At 44.9% G+C, this 24,290-nt stretch overlaps 2 protein-coding genes across 2 annotated transcripts in view; one reads left to right on the top strand and one right to left on the bottom strand.

The window, feature by feature from the left end:
• Positions 1–7,423: 7,423 nt before the first annotated feature.
• LOC310867938 (protein archease-like) lies at positions 7,424–7,756 on the bottom strand (the record flags this gene model as incomplete). The annotated part of the gene is made up of 1 exon (XM_083778110.1): positions 7,424–7,756. The coding sequence occupies one exon, from the start codon at positions 7,754–7,756 to the stop codon at positions 7,424–7,426; it is 333 nt and encodes a 110-aa protein (XP_083634236.1).
• A 3,072-nt stretch (positions 7,757–10,828) lies between these two features.
• The window catches only part of nebl (nebulette), a 146,693-nt gene continuing 133,231 nt past the window's right edge, over positions 10,829–24,290 (top strand). Inside the window, exons 1-2 of the mRNA XM_083778164.1 lie at positions 10,829–10,931; positions 13,853–13,947. Of these exons, the coding sequence (XP_083634290.1) occupies positions 10,863–10,931; positions 13,853–13,947 (164 nt within the window). The 5' untranslated portion in view covers positions 10,829–10,862. The remainder of the gene's footprint in view (positions 10,932–13,852; positions 13,948–24,290) is intronic.

The following is a 24,290-nucleotide window of genomic DNA, read 5'->3' as shown; positions in this document are numbered from 1 at the left end:
CCCAATGACAGTCAACTCCTCAATTATTGTTATCTTCTGTTCTCTTTCCTGGATACCTGGAAAAGCACATTGGTGAAATTGTCTCATTGGGACTTCCATATTCTATTGTTAGCTAATGTCATGTTAAACTGGTTGAGGATATCTCACACACTGTTGTCAGACTACGTTAACTACACTAAAGATCATTTTTGTAGTTTGCCTGCGACAATACCATCTCACAGGTTTTGCATGGCAGATGCCACCGTCTCCCACTTCGACAACAACAGGGACTATTATGTTAGGCTATTATCTACTGACTACAGTTCAGCCATTAACACCATCCTCCCCACCAGTCTAGCTGTCAAACTAGCTGGCATGGGATTGAATCCTCCGGTGTGCCTGGGTCTTGGACTTCTTGTCTGCCAGACGCAGATGGGCAGTTGCATATCTATTAGCCTGGAACTCACCTATGCTTTTTATGGCATAGGCAGCTCCCGGCAGGATTCGCTGGGAGAAACTATGCGCAGCTGCGCGAAATGAGACTAATTACTTAGAGCGACAGAGAGAGAGAGAGAGGAGTGTGTGTGTGTGTGTGTACATGTGTGTGTGTGTACATGTGTGTGTGTGTGTGTACATGTGTGTGTCCATGTTCTCCGTCCTCCCCCCGCTGACATGGCCTCAAACACGGCTAAGTGCTGAACAGGGATCCGTGCTGGAGCCCTGGAGCTTCACAGGTTACCATTGCCTGTCTAGCGCCACAGCGCCGGGCTAACCTGAGCCCTCTCTCTCTCTCTCTCTCTCTCTCTCTCTCTCTCTCTCTCTCTCTCTCTCTCGACTCTCTCTCTCTCTCTCACACACACACACACACACACACACACACACACTCTCTCTCTCTCTCTCTCTCTCTCTCTCTCACACACCGATATGGGGGGGGGGGGGGGGGGTGTGGTCTCTCTCTCTCTCTCACACACACACACACACACACACACACACACACACACACGCACTGCGTCTTGCATACGGACTGCCTATAGCAGGGGCTAATATTGGGGCGGCCATATTGGATTTCCAGCAAAAAAATTGACCGGGTTGTCCATATAGGTTGTGATCCTATGGGGTCATAGATATTATTTCTGGTGGACAACCTTTGAGGTCATGGCAAATGCAGGTTTCCTAAAAAAAGGGTGGTTTGCCCCCTGGGTACCATGCATCATTTTCATTTGACCAACAACAACAAACTGGTTCTAAATGTTCTCCTTTGACAAACAACATTGATTCTAAAGGTTCTAATATGAGAAATAAGGTAAAATAAACATGAAATAAACATGGGGCGAGATATCTGTGCTTTGGGGCGAGATATCCACGCTGTGGGGCGAGATAACCACACTTTGGGAGCGAGCTATTCATGGCTTTGGGGCAAGCCGCCTTCACTTTTCGAAATCCCAGGGCGACCGGTCTTCACTTTTCGTGGGGGTGAGTTGGAAAAGGGGCGAGCGTACCTGTTCTGGTTTTCAGTGCGCAACACTGCAACAGGCTTATTCTCCATTTTAAACCAGTTCCGACATTTATATTCAGAGCTGTAGCATTAATTACCTTGAGTTAATATAATATTTGATATACATAAAATGATCACCCATACAAGTTGATCATTATAGCCTAAATAACGCTATGTCAATGATTAATGAGATGAAAGTTTTATTATACTTCTGGTGGTGACGAAGACATCACATGCCTTCTGAATGTGGCTATTGGAGAGCTCCAAGTTGCGCACGGATACTTGTTATTTTTTCCAGTGGTTCCTAAATGCTAGTTTCTTCGAATATATCTAATCTTCACAAGTTGTCGCGCTGTGATGCGTTTTATTATTATTAGAGAGAGAGAGAGAGAGAGAGAGAGAGAGATACGGAGGGAGAGAGACTGGCGGTGCGTAAGGCAGTCCGTATGCAAGACGCAGTGTGTGTGTGTGTGTGTGTGTGTGTGTGTGTGTGTGTGTGTGTGTGTGTGTGTGTGTGTGTGTGTGTGTGTGTGTGTGTGTGTGTGTGTGTGTGTGTGTGTGTGTGTGTGTGAGAGAGAGAGAGAGAGAGACCGCCCCCCATATCGGTGTGTGTGTGAGAGAGAGAGAGAGAGAGTGTGTGTGTGTGTGTGTGTGTGTGTGTGTGTGTGTGTGTGTGTGTGTGTGTGTGTGTGTGTGTGTGTGTGTGTGTGTGTGTGTGTGTGTGTGTGTGTGTGTGTGTGTGTGTGTGTGTGTGTGTGTGTGTGTGTGTGTGTGTGTGTGTGTGAGAGAGAGAGAGAGAGAGAGTCGAGAGAGAGAGGGCTCAGGTTAGCCCGGCACTGTGGCGCTAGATAGGCAGTGGTAACCTGTGAAGCTCCAGGGCTCCAGCCCTGTTCAGCACTTAGCCGTGTTTGAGGCCATGTCAGCGGGGGGAGGACGGAGAACATGGAACTCGTCACGCAAAATTGCGATTATGCAACAGTTTACCCTAAAACTTACACGTCAACTCAATGTCATTGTAACAAAGATTTCCGAGCGAAAGAAAAATAAATTGGTTGACACTTTCAACCATTATGAAGCTAAGTCTGACACCAAAACCACTAGCATGAGTTGATAGCCACCAGGAATGCTAACTCGCAGAGCCCAGAGGCGCTCTGCCCTTAACCCAGATAAAATATCAATTTCATTGGTCAAATTGTGCGATCCCGATCTGACGTCATAATCCAAGATGCTAATTTTAATAGCCTTATTACCTCCCGAGGGCCGTGTCATCCCCCCTTTAAAGTGGAACGTACCTCCTTGACAAAGTCGGAAGTCTGTTCACTGCTGTAGCTCCATATTTGCTTATATTACAGTCACAAAACAATGGACCAGACCTAACGTCTTCCACATACTAATGCCATTGTTTGTTTGTTTGTTTGTTTGTTTGTTCTTCTGTAGTGATGAATCATTCTGCTCATAAAGGAATGCAGGCTATGGGTCAGAGATCCATACCTCCTGTTCCTCTTGGCGCTCCAATAAACCAGGTCAGTTTTACTACAATTAGAAACACTAATTAAAGGTCTCTGTGTTTAAAAAGAAAATCACACCTGTGTGAAGTGAGGGGTGCATGCTCTTAGCATCATATATACATTATCATATTCCGGCCAATCACAATTGGCGTCCTCACGTTTATGTCCTCACTTTTTATCCTCAAGTCCAATCTGGCTAATCAGTTGTGGCGTCCTCAATTTTCTGCCCTCAGTGTTTGAGGGCCCCTCCTATGTCCAGCTTTTAGTGTGTGTGTAAACACAAACTTTGTCCTAACACAAACATTAAATGCTGATGATGATGATAGTGCGGTGGTGGCTCAGGGGTAGAATGGCCGGATGGCATTGATCATAATAATATGGAGGTCTTAACGAAGCCCTTTTTCCAATTTAACTAATTATAAATTAATAGTGTGGGGGGGGGGGGTCAATTGATCAATCAATCAAAGCCCTGATTTTAGATTGAGCATCGTAAAATCCAATCTCAACCCATGTCCTTCTTGTGCTGTGTGCTCTCCCAGATGGTCATCATGGGAGCAGGGAGGATGGCTCAGCCCAATAACGCTGTCCACGTACAGAACCACTACCTCCCTCCGGGCCAGTTTGCTGCAGCTGGGTCCACTTCAGGTCTTCGTGGAGGGAACCAGCCGGGAGGAGTGCAGGAAGGCATGTCACATGTAAGAACCAGATAGAACAGTGGTTTTAAACCAGTGGTCCTTGAGGGGGTTCCAGGTGGTCCCCTACTAAAAGATGGATAGTTAGGGAACCACATGGACCCTTATAGATCTGTAACTGATGAGATTGTAATGAAACCAAATGTAATCTGTTTGAAGAAAGATACAGTGCAGTTTAGCATGATGAGTGCTGGTCCAAATGATGTTCCAGTATTTCACGTCAAGTATGCTTAAGTATACTTAAAATTGCAGTATTTGTTGGCAATTTTAGAATAAATGTCTTTTAATGTGAGGATTCCAGCTGGATTTTGTCATCAATGAAGATGCCTATATAGGAATCAAACTACTGTAAGGTGACTAGAACATTCCCAATCTTTCTTTACCTCACTTTCAGAAGTATAAAAGGGAGGAGGTCAGGCGGATGGAACTCCAGAAGCAGCAGGGCTGCATGGTGCCCATCCAGCCAGGGCTGCCACAGCAGGGCCACTCCAGCGTTTGCCACCTGCCCATGGCATACAGACAACCCCCGAGTAAACACACACACACACACACACACACACACACACACACACACACACACGTTTGGGAACCCCTATCCTATGGCCTCGCTCACACATGAAAGACAGGGTGCTCTCTCACTGTCCGGGGGGAGGGGGGGGGGGCAGAGCAGCTCGCAAATCATTTTCAATGGGAGTCACGTGATTTTGAAGAGACAAGCTTGATCCATGGCTGTGTTGTGGGGGGGGGGGGGTGTCTTGTCAAAACCACTTGACTCCCATTGAAAATGAATTGCGAACCGCTCTGCCCCCACTCTCCCCCAGGACAGAGAGAGAGAGCACCCTCTATGTCATGTGTGAACGACACCAAAAGGTTATTTTTACATCAGCCGAACCACCAGAGCCAATAATAAGATGATTAACGGGATGCAGAACCCTGGAGGTCAATGAGTAACGTGCGTACGCATGCACGCACAGGTCACGCGCGCCTACACACACACACACACACACACACACACACACACACACACACACACACACACACACACACACACCAAATCTTTTTGTCAGAGTGTTGGAAACCTTTATTGGAAACCCGCATACTCGATGCATCTATACATTCTACACCACACACTATCGCTAGTGTTACAGAAAGACCCTCTGATCAAACTGTTCCTTTTACAGGAGGAGCCTATGGACTATGAGGACCGGCAGTGAAGATGACCATGGCCAAATCCTTCCTCCAGCTGACCTGGAACTTGACCGCATTCCACCATTTTGAAGGACATTCCCATTTATAATTGGAATGTCCAATTATGAAGATGACGTAGAGCCGACATTGCATCTGCTAATATTTGTTTTAAAAGGTCACTTGATGAATGGTCAGAACCAGGCTTACCATTGGGAAGTTTGGGAAGTTTTCTGTATTTGTTTGTTTGTTTGTTTATTGATTTATTGATTGCCAACCAATATTAAATTAAAACCATGGCATGATATGACCATACTCAAACATATGCGGTGGATCTATGGGAGACTGTGAAATTTCATTTCATTTTCACAGCTCTCTGACTGTCATGTTAGGTGTAAGCGAAATAATCAATAAAAGTAGTAATACAAGTCAACAATTAGGGTTGTAATGGCAATTATTCCACAAAATAACATTTTCCAGTCTTATTTGCAGTTTCATTGTGTTGTGTTATTGATTGTATTGATTCCACAAGTTATCACAAGGCATTTCCAACTCATCAACACAACGTTGCACATACAGGTAGGTCCAGTCCTATGTCAGACTTATACTAATAGCAAACTAGTGATGTAGTTCATTATTTGGTCATTGATATGTTTGGCCACCTTGTTCAAATAAGTGTTGAAAGCTTTTTATTCTCATAGTGAAAATACTATAGACTCTATAGCATTGGTTCCCAACCTGTTATAAGTACCACCTCAGAAAGTATTTGTACCAACATAATATGTTAAAATAGGAGTGTATACCCATGCCCATTTTGTTCCATTCCTATGCCAATAATGCTGCTGCTCTGACAAAACTCTGTCTAATCACTAATCAGCACAACTGATGATATTTCTAATGTGATTAATCCATTCTCAAATCTTCTGTTAACGGCTAGGTGTGCTGTCATGCCCATTTCAGCACGGCTACAGCCTATTTCAACCATTTTCTTGGTCAGAAGAACTATACCTGTAGTAATATAAATATTTATATATACTTTTGTCTTTTGTGTGACTCCTGTCCTGTGTACCACCAGAGGGGGGCTCAAGTACCACCAGTGGCACTAGGGTATCCGGAGAACTCGACAGTTCTCTGACTCGCTGCGGTTTAGTGCATTTTAGTTTAACTTCACCTGCAATCATTTAAATTGCATTGAATTGAGAGAGAGAGAGGATGGTAGAATGAGATGATGATAGGATTATGGTGCCCCTCACTTTGATTTTTGAGGGGCGCTAGTCCCTCCTACATCCGGCTTTTAGTTACCGTCCACAAACTTTGTCTTAAACATTACATTGACAATGAATGAAGAATTTTACGTCATAATGGCATAGTGTTATTTTACGTCATGATGATGTACGATTATAAGAGTGCCCCTCACTTCATGAGTGGCAAAGAACCGTATAACATAGTATTATTATTGCCTAAAGTAATGTTACTCCGTTTACCTCCGGAATAAACACACTTCATGGACTCTATGCCCATGCTGTGTATATTGTCTGGAATAAACACAATTAATGGACTCTAATGCCCTGCCAATGCTGTGGAATAAACACAATTAATGGACTCTAATGCCCTGCCAATGCTGTGGAATAAACACAATTCATGGACTCTAATGCCCTGCCAATGCAGTGGAATAAACACAATTCATGGACTCTAATGCCCTGCCAATGCAGTGGAATAAACACAATTCATGGACTCTAATGCCCTGCCAATGCAGTGGAATAAACACAATTCATGGACTCTAATGCCCTGCCAATGCTGTGGAATAAACACAATTCATGGACTCTAATGCCCTGCCAATGCTGTGGAATAAACACAATTCATGGACTCTAATGCTGTGTATTGTCCAACAGGGGCCACCAAAGCACCATATTTTTTGTCAGTTCAAGTCACATTGATTCAGATCAGGTTGTTCCATTCAGATTGAGACGGATCTCCTCAAATCAGATTTTAATCAGATTTGAAACAACCCAATCTGAATGTGACTCGAGTCACATTTGTAAAAAAATTGATTCGAATGTTTTAATTAAACAAATCGGATTTCAATCTTTAATGTGGCACAGATCTGATCTGATCAAGCTAGATTTGGCTGCCAGTGTAAATGGAGCCTTAATATAGGCCTCAAGATTAGCCTGATTATCAGACAGTTCACTCGGTGGAGTGAACTGTGGGCTGGAAGGAACCAGACTCCCTCAAGACGCTGTATTCATGAACACAAGCTTGAAGCACCACACTGTCTGGCACTACTGGTGGTAATTCATCGTCGTACTCATCTGTGTGTCTTCTATATCCATATATGGAGATCTGTGTATCTGTCTGTATCTGTACATTTGAGAACCACTGAAATTGACACTCGGCCAAACCATGGCCTGCGGTGGACCTTTTTTCCACTCATTTGTATAGTGGGTCCTCTTCCATTTCATTCGTAGTCCTTCCCACTCAAATGTAAAATCCTCTTCCTTTGATTTGTAGTTATTTTTCCATCTTCCATTAATTTGTATTCCATTACTTTTCCCTTTCCCATTTCATATATCAATTATCACAAAGATCTCTGGTTTTTCTTTATCGTGGATCTGCATCGCTGAGTACGTGATGGCCTTCACCTCCGTCCCCTGCGGGTGCTTGGGCAGACTAAACTCCTCGCCCCACCCGACGGAGCGGATCCTGAAGCGCGTCCTGTCCATGTGCACGACCTTCACCTCCCGGGGAACGAAGAAGCGGTCGGCGCAGAACGTGAACAGCCAGTCGTCCAGGAAGTGGAAGAGCAGAGATTCCATGTCGTCGCCCTCCGACTCGACCTCGACCGTGTCGACGGGCTCCACCGTCTCGGTGTCGGTCATGTAGCCGAACATGCCCATCGCGCACTGCTCGAAGGCCTCCTCCAGGGAGTCGCCCCACGAGTGGATCTGCACGTCGGCCGTGTGGTCCAGATATTCGTACTTCTTGTTAATGGGAGGGTACTTCGCTTTTGTGGCTTTCATCGCCTCCGTCAGGTCGAGTTCGTGCTCGTCGCGATCCAAGTGGTATTTTGCTTGTGCGGCTTGTTTCAGTGGCGCCTCCGTGGTGGGGTCTAGTTCAGGGTGGCCATCCATTTTAAATGTTAGTTTGTAAAATACTGATATTTTGAGAGAATTGATAGGCGGGGAACTGGACCTATCAGTTTGTTGAGTGGCTTGGGTGCGGACGAATCAGATTATGTTCTCCTTTATGTTCCTCTTGTCGTCATGATGAGGTCACATTGGGTCAGTCATGCCCAAATATGGACTACAGCTGAGCCTTTATTTTAACTAGATATTCGTGTCTGGCTGCTGACATCAGTGCACATTGAAATTCTCCATTATGTGCATCTGATGGGGATTTGACCCTACAGTATAATAACAATAATACGGTACTCAATGTCGCTTTACAGGACAAAAAGAATAAAAACAAATTTAATCTAAAAATAAACTAGTTAAACAGTTTAAAAGTAAGAAATGTAAACAAGCAAAGTGGGCCGGCGGTAGGGAGTTATGTAGGCCATGGAAAGCAAGTCAAAGTATGTGCATTTGACAGGGATTTGACTCCATATGTGTGTATTTGACGGGGGAATTGACTCTGTGTGCATTTGACAGAGGGATTTATACATGTGCATTCAGGGTTGTGGGTATAGTCCACCGACCGCACCACCACCCATTAGGCAATTTAGGTTTCAGATTATTGCGACTATGTCGCAGATTACCATGAAAACCTGTCAGTCGATCCATCCGTCACGCCTCCATGTATGGCTGTCAGTCCATCACGACTCGCGACACGTCACGCCACCGTATATGGTCGTCAGTCCGTCACGCCTCATGACATGCTCCATATATGGCCGTCTCCATATTAATATAGGCCTATGAAGACCACAACATTGACCTCATCAAACCCATGGATAGGCAATGGGCATACATGGAGAAGACTGGATCATCACCTAGATCTGCATATGTGGAGCCGGCCAGCAACTCTACATCAACTCTACACCTGGCCTCACAGACACCATATTGATCTAACCTCAGATCCATATGTTGATTGTTGATCCTACCCCACCCATCCTCTACGATGTCTCCATTTTGACTGATACCTGTCTATTCAAACTCTAGACGGGCCCGCCCCAAAATTATTAGTGCAGCCGCGCCGGCAGCCGGCGAAAACTAGAGTTCTCAACAGGCCCGAAAATGAAGGCCCAGACCTACCTGGGCCCTCATGAAACCCTGTACACTCAAGACACTGCCCCCTGCTGCCACCCTTAGATCTCCATGGAGCTGACCTGTTCTGACATTCCATATGTTGATCCGACCTCATCGATCAAACCATGTACACTCAAGACACAGATATATATTTATTATTTACCCAAATGTAAAATATTCCATAAAAAAATATTTCTCATCAAAATATATTCAAGTAGGCCTACAGCAATACTTCTTTAACATGAGGAAAACATTGCAGCGCTGCTTTCTGCTCTAGAGGGGCAGGAGTGCAAGGAGCTGGGAGCAACCGATGGAAAATATTGGTTCACCGAACCAATTTTTTGGTGAACCAAAAAACGGTAAAACAGAAAACAATTGGGCCCTGGCCGTGGCTCAGCGGTCTAGGCACCTTGGCTGGTAAAAACTATTGGAGCTGGGAATTTCTCCTTTGGTCCAGCCCCTCTGGGACATGTGAGAATGGTCCAGTGAAAAAAAAGAATAGTAATTTTTTCCATTCCATTTCCATTTTTCTCTATCACATTATCACTAAATTCACTAAATTCACTCGTACACGGTACACCTGCCTGTAGAAAAAACAAGGGATGTGGGCACTGGGCAGGGAAACAAACCATACCTTCTATGATGTCACTGAGCATCATGCAGTTACTGAAAAACCCACACACCTCTGACATCAGCAACATTATGAAAATTACAACAACATAATTGTCTGGGTGAAAATCACCAGTGTTTATGTTTAGTGTTCTAATCTAGGGTTAAGAAAATAAATAAATGGCAATTATTTGTTCATACATTTGCCAGCAGAGGGCGGCATTGCATTATATCGTGTGTGATATCTGTCTAGACTCTAGACTCGTCTCTAACCATCGTTTAGCTGGGGACCCGGCCCTCATAAGGACCCCTCGGGTCCCCGGATTCCACTTTGGGAACTGGTGGTTCCCATTCCCAAAGTGGGTTCCGGGGACCCCCAGGGACTAGACTCCCACTCCCCCAGGGACTATAGACTATCTCTCCTCTCTCAACTTCAAGCAGCAAATTAATGCAGACAAGATTACTTACAACTCATTAGTCTTGTTGGATCATTTGACAACATTTAATGCCATGGAGTTGCATCATTGCCTCCCCCCCCCCCCTCTCTCTCTCTCTCTCTCTCAGATTCCTTTGATATGATCTCCCACATAACACTTGAGTTACATAAAAAAGCTCCTTTCTCACGCACGCACGCACGTGACGCACGCACACACACACACACACACACACACACACACACACACACACACACACACACACACACACACACACACACACACACACACACACACACACACGTTCAATATTTTTGTCACCGCTATACTGTAGCCATATAAATTGTAAACGTCAACAAACCCACGATCGGTCCCCGCCCACCTTTTTGTCGTAGGCTACACCTTAGCCCTGATCCATAGCTCTATGCGTTGCAATGCATTCGCATTAGAGCTATGGACAGATCTAGCTACACCTGACCCCCTCCCTCTCCCCCCCTCTCTCTCTCTCTCTCTCTCTCTCTCTCTCTCTCTCTCTCTCTCTCTCTCTCTCTCTCTCTCTCTCTCTGGTTTCAGTACTCATACAGCAGTAGCACTGGCAGCGTGAAGAATAGGAGCGTGTGTGTGTTGTGTTTTTGTAGAGTTGTGACTGTTAACAGGAAGGAATACTACAACACCAGGAGCGTTTGGAGAGTAGGAATAAGGAATATATTGGTGAAATGAACCCTCAGTGCGCTCGCTGTGGGAAAATCGTCTATCCGACGGAGAAAGTCAACTGTCTGGATAAGGTGAGATATTTTTGTCTCCATGCTGAATCAGAATGATTGCACTTTTATCTGGGACAGCTGTGTTTTCTACTCTCCTATTAGCCTATATGATGCTGATCTCACTATCGCACACCTGAATGACCTCCGCTGCAAGTGCGTGTTTCCAAAACGCACTTCACACGCACTTTAGCTGCATGAATCAGCATGATGCATTCTTCACACGCAGTAGGCTAAAATATAACCAGTGCCTGTGACTGTGTCAATTTAAACTGAAGTTACCCGCAAATGTTGTCTATAATCTCTATTCTATCCCGGGATTCATTCGATCCTCTATCTCCCGCAACTAGACAGTTTAATAACTTTTTGTTATCAGTTAAAATAGCCCACGATATTGCAGCCTTGACTCTGAGAGTGTACCAATTGAACCAAATGAACCCACGTAGCCTACATGGTCCATTAGGATTTTGTACACTTGAGTTTAGAAGGGAATGGTTATGCTCCAGGTGTGTGGTGTAGGCCTACTCTCTCTCTTACCCTGAGACTGAGTCAGCTGGTCCCTGACTCTGATGTTAAAGTAAACACTTGAGTAGGCCTAGCCTACTTGTCAGATTAAACTATAAGTACACTTATTTAGACATGAGTCCCCAAACTGTTACATTTAGCTTAGTTAACTCTGTTTCTCATGTGACTGTTTCAATCTACATATCTACATTTAATCTCTACATTTAATTAGAGGATATGCCCCTTGAAACTTTGAAAGATGCAGACAGCATCTCGTTTTCAAGAGGGCGCTCAACATTACCACCCCCATGCATTTTACACTTTATGCATAGCAGAGTTCAAGGTATAACTAATCAATCACATACAGAATACAGAGAGACAGCGTAGCCAGTGTCCCCAAAAACACAACTATCCCAGTTAAACTAAGAAAAGAACCTTGTCATTAAATGTGCTGATGAATTGAAAATGGAGGACCCTTGTGTTAACAAGTCGTTGTGCTTTTTCTGGTTCTATCCTCAAGCAACAGTTTTTTGTATTGACCTGTTGAAATGTAGCCTAGTAAGCCTACCCATTCTGCATGCTGTAAAAGAAAAATGTCAATCAATCAATCAAAACCTGTCCTATAGCATCTGCCTCAGCAAAACTATGGAAATGACAATATGTCCATGATTAAACTAACATCCCCCAAGAACATCTGCCCCTAACAACAATAGAGGGTACTGTCCTAAAGGAGTTCAGTGACTTTAAATACCTGGGCGAATGGGTCGACTCCACAGAAAAGGACCTTAGTGAGGAAGGCACTTTCCTGGAGAGCTCTTAATGGTATGACCAGTGTGTGCACTGGCAATCCAACCTCCCCCGACACATCAAGATCAGTTTCTTCTCTGCTATCGTGGAGTCCGTCCTCCTCTATGGCTGTGGATGCTGAACACAAACACAAGCCCTACAGAAATCCCTGGACGGGTGCTACACCAGAATGTTACGTGTGGTACTGGACATCAACCAGGACGAGCACATCACCAACAAGCGCCTGTACGGGGCATTACCAAGTGTAACAGAGAAGATAGCAGTATGGAGGATGAGACTAGCTGGCCACTGCCACCGACACCAAGAACTCCCGGCCAAAAAGCTTGTACTGTGGGAACCAACACACAGGCATCGATTGAGAGCACGTCCCACACCGACCTACGTGGATGTACTAAAGAAAGATGCTGGTGCAGAAAGCACAAAAAACGGAGGAATGCGTGTGCATGTGCGTGCATGTGCGCATCGCGGCATGCACACAGTACACACAGTAAACCTAAACGCCAGTAAACCTAGCCTGACCTAAGCAGAGACATTTCTGGTCTAGAGGGGCGGGTCGCGCCTCAGAAATGCGCGCACCCTGATTGGATCTCATCGATCTGTCCGTCACCCCCGGCCCCTCCTCTCCCCCCTAGTGCAGCGCTACGTCACATCATTTAGAGCGACGCCCACCCGGAAGGGTTGACTCCCACTTTTAGACTGGTTCAGCCCACGGCTTTTTCCAGGCTTTCATCTTTCGCGCAGACGAAATGAAAGCCTGGGTATCGAGGCTACAGTAAACCTAGACCACTGGCTACTTGGTGCATCTTGGAAAGTCTGGTGATGCGAGGTTGATTAGGTGCCTCGCATTCTCTTGAATCTGGGATTCTAGGCGGACGCATTCTAGCGCGCACGCACATGCACGTTCCGTTCCGTCCCTGCGCGTGCACGTCTAAAAAAAATCTGGTACTGCGTTCTACGAGCATGACACGCACTGCCCAAACCACACCGTCGGCGACTCGGTGACATTCTTAACATTGTGGTTAAGAAAACAAACCTATACGAGTGACCAAGAAATGATATCTGTCTGCACTGTATTGTGCTGTATTATTGACCACATGGTCACACAGGGATGATGGGATCTATTGCATAATGATGATGCATTATTAATAATTTCTTTAGTCGTGTCAAACGCTTGTCTGCTGTTGGGCATCAGATGACAGCTGCTGCTGCACACACGCTTGCACACACACACACACACACACACACACACACACACACACACACCCTCGGTGTGTGTGTGGGGCCCTCACCTTATCATTTTGTTTTCCGATTCCAACATGACGTGTAATGTTTGTGGCTGAAGTAGGAATGGAACTATAGCAGCAAACACTTCTGTTTCACACTTGACAATAATGAAATGTCAAAAAGTTTACCTAACTTTACTACTACAGGGAAAACACGCACATGTGTGTTACACCTTTTCTTTACTCATTGTTCGCTCTTTCTTGCACTCTTTATTGTCTTCATTGTCTGAAGGAAGCCAAACAAGTTTTACTCTTATGTACCTGTACACAAGATGTATCAATAAAGTACAATCTCTCTCTCTCTCTCTCTCTCTCTCTCTCTCTCTCTCTCTCTCTCTCTGTGTTCTCCAGAACTGGCATAAAGGATGCTTCCACTGTGAGGTGTGTAAAATGACCCTGAACATGAAGAATTATAAAGGCTACGACAAGAAGCCATATTGCAATGCGTGAGTATACAATTCTCTATCCTCTCTCTCCGATACTCTTTCTGGTAACTCTCGTCAATCTTTTACTGTCTCTGTCACTCTGTTACTCAGTCAGTCTATGGTTATGTTTCTCTCTCTCCTACTCTCTCTCTCTCTCGTTTCTCCCTCCCCTGTTTGTTTGTACCCTCCCACGCCGTGGGTGTCAGAGTGGAGCAGGTTGTACGTCGGTTGGTTCCTTGGCTTGGCTGTGCTTGGTTTTGGATCAGTGTGGCTTATGGGCTGACTCTGCGGTTTTCGTCAGTACATCGTAGCCAGCAGCGCCTCTCTCTCTCTCTCTCTCTCTCTCTGATCCTCCTAAAACCTCAACCCCATCAGAGGCTCTCAGCAGGACACACACACACACACACACACACACACACACACACACACACACACACACACACACACACACACACACACACACACACACACACACACGGTAAACATTTTAGATTTGAGGAGGTGCATTCTTCATGCAATCGTGTGATAAGCATTAAGAGCACGGCAAATTCGTTCTCAATGTTACGTTTGTGTTTCTCTCTCTTTTATTTAGCCCTGTAAAGCACTTAAATGTATCATTATTAATGTTGACCAAAGACATGAACAACTCCTAAAGTCCACAGTTTCACAATAATTTGAACTTGGTTGTACGTGAGAGCTCTCTATCTCGTCGCATAATAACAGACCTGAAGACCTGTATGTTAAAGGAGAGCTCCGAGTCAACCCTCCCCCCCCCCCCAACCCCCCCAGTCATACTGCTAGACTTAATAGTTGCCAGGAATGTGGGTGGTGAAAAATTGACCTTTGACCCTGGGCTGTGAGGTCATAGTCATTTCCTTCAGCGCAGGTAGAACACTCCATCTTTGTTTGAGGCTCAAAATAGCCTCCTGTGCCTCTTTCACACATGCTCATTGCTGCCACCACACCACCACCAACACCTGAATGTTCCAAATAGTCCGGCAGCCGAGGTGGACGGGTGGGAAATTTGGTATATAGTATTTTTTATTGGCCTAAAATATTGTCTATAATGTACATTCATTAATCCACTTATATTGGGCAAATGTTTTTATAGGGGTTTCTTGTGATCCTACCATTAACATCCTACGGCAGGCAAAATTGTCAAACTTACCTTTTGCATGTCAAACTATAGGGTTTTCATGATTCTGAATCCATTTCAAGCATTAGTCAGAATCATGAAAAAAAACCTAGTTTGATGTGTCACATGCTACTTAAAGGGTAAGACCACTTTTTTGGAGGTTTGGGTTGTTTTCTTACCTTATTATGGTCAAACTATAGTCCAGTCCAGGAGTTAATTCGCTCCATTGTGCAGTTTTATAGAAAATAACTTTATAAAAATATTATATTATTATTATATTAATAATAATAATAATAAGTATTATTATTATTATTATTATTATTAAAAGCTGATTCTGACAGTTTATGACATCAGGAAAACTCATGCGGTTTTACTTTTAATAAAAAATGTCAACGTTGTCTTGTTTTGACTAATTTGTGTAGAAAGAAGATCTGGTAGGTATGCTTACGCCAACCGAATCACTTCTGTTTTCACGTGACGCGGTACTACGATCCGATTGGTCCAACTCTAACTGCAACAATCTGGAACAGCACACTTCATCCTCCGTTCTAAAATATCGTAAGACTACAAACTTATGACTGCTTGCCGTGGGTGTCTGTGTCGGGGGTACTGCTCGACTGCAGATGGATTGGGTGCTCTCAGCGTACAACACAGGCAGCCAGCGTGCTTCCTTGTTTACAAATGAAACCGGAAACGGAAGACCGCATTGCAGCTTCAGTGTCACTCCAAACAAAATAGTACCTTTATAAATATACGTTAAAACACGAAAATAAAACCGCATGAGTTTTCCTGATGTCATAAACTGTCAGAATCAGCTTTTGTTGTGTTCGTTCATGTGCTAAAAGAGTGACTTTGAGAGCTGTTTCCCCGCTACAATGTAAGTCAATGGGCTCATTGGGCTGGTATTTTTATAAAGTTATTTTCTATAAAACTGCACAATGGAGCGAAATAACTCCTGGACTGGACTAGTTTGACCATAATAAGGTAAGAAAACAACGGTCTTACCCTTTAAAGCAAAAGGAAAATTTGACATGTTTGCCAGCCATAGGATGTTAATGGTAGGGTCACAAGAAACCCCTATAAAAAAGATTGCCCAATACTAACAGCCGGTCAGCAAGTGGATTCATGAGTGTATGTATATAGACAATATTTTAGGTCAATAAAAAAAGACTATATACCAAATTTCCCGCTTTAAACAAAAGAAGCCTGTCGGCTGCCGGACTAAAACCTCCTGTCCCCTCTTGCAAACATGCTGCCACGCACCACCACCAACACCTGAATGTTTCAAACCAGTGGTGGAAAGGAACCAACTGCCTTTACTTAAGTACTGTACCTAAGTACAATTTTGAGGTATGTGTACTTTTCTTGAGTACTTCCAATGTCTAATACTTCCAATGTTCAACTCCACTACATCTCAGAAGCATTTATTTGAAAACTTTAGTTAGCCTACTAGTTACCTTTAGTATAACTAGTTACTAGTTAGGGTTGACGGTGGCTCAGGGGTAGAGTTGGTGCCTTGCATGGTTTCTGCTGCCATCGGTGTATGAATGTGTGTGAATGGGAATGGTGAATGTATGCACAATCTATGTAAAGCGCCTTGGATAAAGGCGCTATATAAATGCACCATTTACCATTTTACTTTGTAGATTTAGACTATTATTACAAAACACACAAGGTTCAAGGTTTCTTTATTTTTGTCTCCCAAGAGAGAAATTTGTCTTGGACCCCAAGGACCCTTCCTGCAGCATACAGTTACAATACAATACAATACAAGACAGTACACAAGACAACAATGCACACAGTGACCCGTACAACATTAAAAAAACACACCCAACATACCTAGTGCAGAAGATGAATTAAGAACATCACCTCATAACCTTCGACCCCTACCCTGTCTGCCTTCTACAAGGACTCTGTTAAGGAGTGTGATTGACAGGGGGACAAAGGAATGCTTGTACCTATTGTATTTGCACGCATGGACCTCGTACCTCCTACCTGATGGCATTAGCCTGATGGCAGTAACCACTTCAGCCCTATGTGCATTTTGGCTTTTTGAATATACCCGATTTACAAGCTCACAATGCGTCACATTGCGACACATTGTGCATCGCGATCGCATCGTGAGCTTGTAGACCTGCTATTTTCAAAAGATTTGCATACTTTTGAAAACATGAAATGGGACATTCTGCATAATAACTTTCTAGTTTTGGTACTTTAAGTACTTTTTGATTAACATACTTTGATTAACACACGCATGCGATTAACTTTTTTCCATCACTGTTTCAAACCAAACCTCTCTCAAACTCGAATGAACCAATGAACCAGTGGGCGAATGAAAGTCAAGGAAGGAAAACGGCGTTCGGCGTTCCCATGGTTTCGGTTTGTTGCCCACAGACGATAGAGGAGATGAAAGTGAAAGTGGAGGATTACAGAACCACATGAGTACCAGGATTCTGTGAGGCCTTTTCTGCTAATTAAAATGGATTAAGAACGCACGCACACACACGCACGCACGCACGCACAAACGCACGCACGCACGCACGCACGCACGCACGCACACACGCACGCACGCACACACACACGCGCGCATAGTTGTTTTTTATACGATCAGGAGAGATCAGTCTGTTGTGTTGAGATAAGCAAATGTTTATAAGGTGTTATTAGGTCGTGCAGTGTTACATGTAGTAATCTGCAGTGTATGACTGACCTCTGATGTCATACATTTTATAACTTAAGCCCCATGTACTTAGAGAAATATTTTCAGGAAAAAGGAGGTACATAACAGTCAACGATTTTGAAAGTATAACATGTGTTGTGGAGGTTTCTTCTGTAGCCTACTGGCACAAGAAATGTGACACTGATCGGTTCAGTGGTTTGTTGTGAGATCAGCTCAGACGGACAGAGCCTCTTCTAGAGCCGTCTTACTGCTGAGGAGCCACGGTGTATAAATGTGAACATTTGTCCAAAAGCAGGGAAGCCAACATTAAACCGAATATATGCCAGCCACCAACCAGATGGCTCCACACAGAGCCAGTGCCAGTAAAATGCAATATAAGACTCTCTTTAGTCAGCTTCTTTGAGCCGCGTTGAACCGGAAGTGGTTGTGTGATGAGTGATAGCCTCACCCCAGAGCGTCGTCTGTCAACATCAAGATTACTTTTCTACACACGAGATCGGAGTAAAGTTTTATTAAGCTCTAAACATCGTCCTTTACATCCAATCTGAGCATTAAAGATGCTTTTGATCGTGCGCGTGTGTGTGGAGATTTGGGGTAATCGATGACTGCACAACATGGGAGCTACCTAGCGATGCTAAAAACATCCAACGGAAGGTAAATAAAATACTATTAATTCTGGATTAAGACACATTAAAGAAACCCGAGATTTCCCGGGGTAGCAAAAGAGCGTTTATTGCTTAAACCCGGGATTTTGCGGGTGTGGCATACATTGTGTTTTTTAACCACAAAAAAGCAGTGGTTTTCATTTCAACCCTTTTCACATCAATGCCCAATATTTATTTGAGCCAAAGAGATATACTGTAGCTCATTTTTTTGTCATTGGATACGATTTTGTCCACAATTCCATGCTGTATGATGTGGTACCATTAGGAGAGACAACAGGAAAATGCTGATCAAAAATAACATTTCTTCTACATTCTCTAATTGTGTAGACTTCTTGTAAATTAAGTAATACATGTTTAACACAAATTTAACTCTTGAGAGCATAAAATGAACCGGGTACAGGCTTTAGTTCAGACATACTATTGGTCCAACTGTCATTAACCTTCCTAACCTAACCCTAACCGCAAGCACGGTGCAACGCATGGCGGACCAACGCATTGTCGGGAGCGACGGGTGATTTACGCAGTGCCCAGGTTCGAACTGGCAACCTTGTGGTTACCATCCGGCCACTCTACCGCCACCCGCGTGTGCGTACGTGCGTGTGTGTGTTAGGCTGCGCAACAGTGACACTTGGTGGTCAACAAACGCTATTTCCGTGCTTGGACGGACGGACGGACGGACGGACAGACAGACACATGGACACACATAGATGTCTATAGGAGTGGCTATCGCCACTCAAAAAAGTAAGAGTAACTGAAATGCATTGGACAGCCAACTAGTGCTCCAGCATTCTTGCTCAAATTTAGAAATGAGCTTGCATATAGGTGTCTGAATCTAGATTGCCGGACGACACATAGGGGGCTCTGGCCCCATATTTAACCCATTCTGTACGGGAACCCCTTTTGGTGTTTTAACTAAGCATTATGTTATACTTTAGCTATTGAAAAATAGCAGATCTTCCCTTTTTTTAATCAATCTTGCAGCACTACTCGCAACGTGTCGCAAGCTTGTAGATCAGCAATGTTTGACTGTCGCATCCCTCAGAACATGGATACTGGTGCACTGCTGTTGGAGTTGTTAAAGTTCTTTACAGTGACATTGTACTGTTTTTTTGGCTCCAGCCTCTGTGGCTTTTCAAATATCTCCACGGTAACAACTCTCACTCACAAACGGGGCAACGTCGGCATGGCAACCTGTGCTGCTCTGTAGTAACCTGTTCCAGACAGGGCCATTATGTTATGCGCAACACAGGTCAGCATTACGAAAACGGCTCCAGCAGTGCCAGACCACTGTGACCAGTCAACTCTTTGCAAAGACGTGTCACATCGGTGCAAGTTTTGGCTTTTAATTGGCAACGACGAAAGCTGCTTATGTAACTCTGTAAAGAAATGAACACGCATTGCTATGTGTGATGTGATCTGAATAGACAGACAGACAGACAGACACTGACTGTCTGTCTGTCTGTCTATTTAATCTCCTTCCTACACTACATGTTGTCACACCTCCATGCAGCCTCCCCCTCTCAACAAGGAGGGGCAGTTCACCAAAGCATTATGGTCTTTGTAGTAATTCAACAATCCAGTCAAACACACAGACTACATTATTTTTCTTGCCATATGGGTGCAACTTTCAAATTGTGCTACTGTTCTCTACTACAGAATTACAGATACTATTAACATTGAGTGACTGCAGTTTCTTCCAGCGGTGAAATGTCCCTTTTAACTGGTTTAATGTCTCGAGGCGTAGAGTAGAGAAGTGAGTTAACATTGGTGAGCGGTACTTTTATTTGATTTACTAGGACTTTGTTTAGAGGGGCTCAGACTGGCTCACAATCAGAGACGTAATGTTTTTAGAATCGTCATGGCGGCCCGCCCACGCTATCCCCCCCCCCCCCCCCCCCCCCTCCCTACACTGCCCCCCCCCCCTCCCCACCACAGCGGGGCAAAACAGTTATTTGTAACTCTTTTTAAACGTGTCACAGTGTTTACATTATAAACAGAAGAGCATGTTTAAATGCCATGGTTGCATGAGTCATCTCGTAGGCTACTCCTTTTCATTGTGAACGAGTAGCCTAAGTAGAGTACAGTACTGTATGCATACCCACCTGGCAGGTGAAAACAAGATTAGCATTTTAATGCCTGATCTGCATGTGTACAAGGGGACAGGCAACGAGGCCCACCCCCCACCACCCCCCGCCCAGGACAGTGAGGACAAGCCAGACTTGAATGGTTAGAGTGGCGCGATTACATACAAAGTCAATGCAAAGACGAGAATTGCGCGACCGGGCGCAGCGCGGCCTGGTGCGGTACAAACGGGACGAACCGACTAGGCGAATATACTATTCAGGTCTAATTCCTCAATGGAGAGGTCTGGGTGTGATCCCCAGCCGAGCCAATGTGTCATCGAGCAAGGCAGCGGACCCCTGCAACATGCTGGTTCACTGTTAGTATCACGTGGCCAGACTGTTGCCTCTCGCAATTTTCAAATGTCTGGAGCAACGGAAGCTCTGATGAGTAAAATATAAAGCGGAAGTGAAGCATCCAACTCCACTTCCGTTCCGTCTTTGCAGTCGCGCAAATTTATCCTAATATGGATAGAAATCTTCTAAGCTATAGCTTGCTACTTAGTATAGACATGGAAATGAATAGTATATACTATACTATATCGGTGTATAGTTCCAGATAGTATATAGTTATATAGCATTCGGAGATTGTGGAACAGTTGTCTGGCTACGCGAGACTACTGTCAGGTCAATCTGTGTACATTGAGCAGAACTGGAGCAGATAGCTAACGAACACTGTAGCTGGACCATAACAAAGAACCCTTGTCTCAGAGAGAGAGAGAGAGAGAGAGATAGATAGAGAGACTGTCATCATCTGCTCGCCTGAAGGAGAGATGATGAGAGAGACCTTACATAACCTTCCTATAATCTTTCATGGATGGTTCAGGATGTGTGTGTGTGTGTGATCAACTAGTCTACACACACACACACACACACACACACACACACAGCGCGAAAGGAAGAGAGACATCAAGAATGAGAGAGAGTAGATAAGTGAAGTGATGAAGGTTGTGTCCAACAGAGCCGTGCTGTTCCACATGACTGGCTAAAGAGAAAGACCTCTCCTCTCGTCCCCTCTCCTCTCCTCTACTCTCGTACCCTCTCTCCTCTCCTCTGCTGTGATTAGCCATTCGCTCTGTTCCCTCTCTCTGCTTCCTAGGGTGTTTTATGTCCCAGCGCAGCATGCAGGCACTAGTGAGAGAGACACACAGACAGACTGTTCTGTTCTGATGTGTTTGTCTGTCCTGACCTCCTCTCTGTCAAGATGCAGAGAGATTTGAATCCCAAAATGCAGTCACAGGAAACGGGGCAGATAGTAGTAGCAGAAGTAAAGAATGAGGCAAAATCTTACACTGAAGTATAGAACACAGAAGTCGGAAATTACATAACGGTCAAAACAGCAACGGGTTCATGCATCGGTGACGACAAACTGTGAATTGACAATGTTTGCAAAGAGTGCAGTTTTATAGGGACTAGGGCTGTCAGAACGAATTTCATAATATGAAAGAAATTCGAATATTAAAAAATATATATATATTCGAAAGCTAAAATTGCCATTCGAATGGAGCTTTTATCATTTATTAATTCTATTTAATATTTTTATTTTGTTTTATGTTATTTTATCCGCTCACTAAATGTATTGAGTAACGAATCTACCGCTGTGAAATCTCCCCGGCCGCTTCCACTGCATGTGAAAACGTGCACGTTCACGTCTCGAGCAAATGTGGGCCGGGTTCCGGACCCCGTGGCCTCGCGACTGTAATAGAGACGGCTTAGTGGCCCGGTGATAAATGAGCGGAGACTAGCCAGCTACACGAAGGTGACAAGGGCCCCGATTGCAAAGGCTGAGCATGCGGTCAAAAACGTCGAAATGTCTCGAAAATATTTTCGGAGGCTCGATTTCCGTGCGTTCTAGGCCCCGTGGCCTCGCGGTACCGCCACTGACAAGCCCGCGGTTCCATGGGTCCTGAGCGGGCCGACGAGGGCTACTCCGCATGGTCAAGCCCGTCGCGCAGAACCCAGGCGGTACCACCGAAAAGTTCCGAAATGTCCGGAGGAGCGGCGGCGCTTAGAGTGACCGCAATGACATGACATAATGTCCGTGGAAACGCAAGCATTCGGTGGGTCTCGCGCTAGGCCTGTCGTTTTACGTTTCACGTTCACTGTAAAATGCATTTGCACTATAGACAGACAACAATCTTACCGTGCTGAGTGCATTATTTTGTGCCGTGAAAACCATTATTACGTGTGCTGAAACTGAAAGTACTGCTTTGTCGTTTGGAAGGGGGGGGCCCTCTAGTGGACAGAACGTGCATCGTATTATATTCTGTGTATTATTATAGGCTAAATATGAGCTAAAATAAACAATGTAAATATTCGAATATTTTCAAATTACAAATAATGAAGCAATGAAATTCGAATTGGATCATAGAGGTGAACTGACAGCCCTAATAGGGACCAATGTTGATTGGCAAAGTGGTCACAGGTTGGCAGACGAGGGAGTTGGGGACATGTGTCAAAGATGGTCTATATTATGAAGATGGGCGAACTTCATTGGACGAACTTCAATGGACTACAAATCCTACAAATGGTCTCCTAAGTAGGCATGGTTTGCTCCTTCCCGACCTCCCCCCTCCCCTCTCCCAGGCTGACAACAACACTGTTCACTCTGAGGCCTACAACTCACACCAGCAGCATTATAAGGAAGCCCTCAACAGTGCGCGCACCTCCCACTACTCCTCCATTATCCAATCTGGCAGCAATAACCCCAAAACGCTCTTCTCCACCGTCAGCAACCTGCTCAAACCCATGGACACCACCACCTCCTCCTTCACAACCAGTAAATGCGAATCATTTCTCACATTTTTTCAAACTAAAATAGACAACATTCACTCTGAACTGGCCATCCCCTCCTCCACCACTCCCCCGGATCCTGAACCTACCCCCCCTCTGTTCTCTGGTCAACCACTCACTACCTTCACCGAGATCACCACATCTGACCTATCCGCCATAACCTCCGGCATGAAGGCATCCACTTGCGTCCTGGATCCCATGCCCTCCTCCCTAGTTATGGCCTGCCTCCCAGCTCTCTCCCCAACCATCACCAAAATCATCAACACCTCCCTGTCCTCTGGTTTCATCCCACCTGCCCTTAAACTGGCTGCTGTCACCCCCATTCTCAAAAAACCCGGACTAGACCCTGACACCCCCAACAACTACTGCCCCATCTCCAACCTCCCCTTCATCTCCAAAATCTTAGAAAGAGCAGTCGCCGCGGCCTCCCAACTGAAATCACACCTGGACTCAAACAACCTCTATGAAACATTTCAATCTGGCTTCCGCTCAATGCACAGTACAGAAACAGCCCTCCTCAAAGTCACCAACGACATCCTACTCTCCGCCGACTCATCCTCATCCTCCTGGACCTCTCTGCCGCTTTTGACACCATCAATCACTCCACCCTCATCTCACGCCTTCAGTCCTCCCTTGGAATAACACACACTGCCCTCTCCTGGCTGAAATCATATCTTTCTGACCGCCACCAGTTAATCTCCATCAACAACTGTCACTCCACTGCCCCAGTCACCCACGGCGTCCCCCAGGGCTCTGTACTTGGTCCTCTCCTCTTCTTCATCTACATCCTACCTCTTGGGCAAATCCTCCGTCACCACAATCTCCAGTTCCACTGCTATGCCGACAACACACAACTCTACCTCTCCACCAAGACCATCACTGCTGCTACCCACTCCACCCTCTCCACCTGCCTCACAGATGTCAAAATATGGATGCAAAATATTTTTTTTAAACTAAACTGCAACAAATCAGAA

This window comes from Protomyctophum parallelum, assembly GCF_964188405.1.
Source record: "Protomyctophum parallelum genome assembly, chromosome: 12".
In the NCBI taxonomy this organism is placed as follows: domain Eukaryota; kingdom Metazoa; phylum Chordata; class Actinopteri; order Myctophiformes; family Myctophidae; genus Protomyctophum; species Protomyctophum parallelum.
The sequence above is the reverse complement of the archived record's forward strand: the minus strand, read 5'-3'. Positions and strand labels throughout refer to the sequence as shown.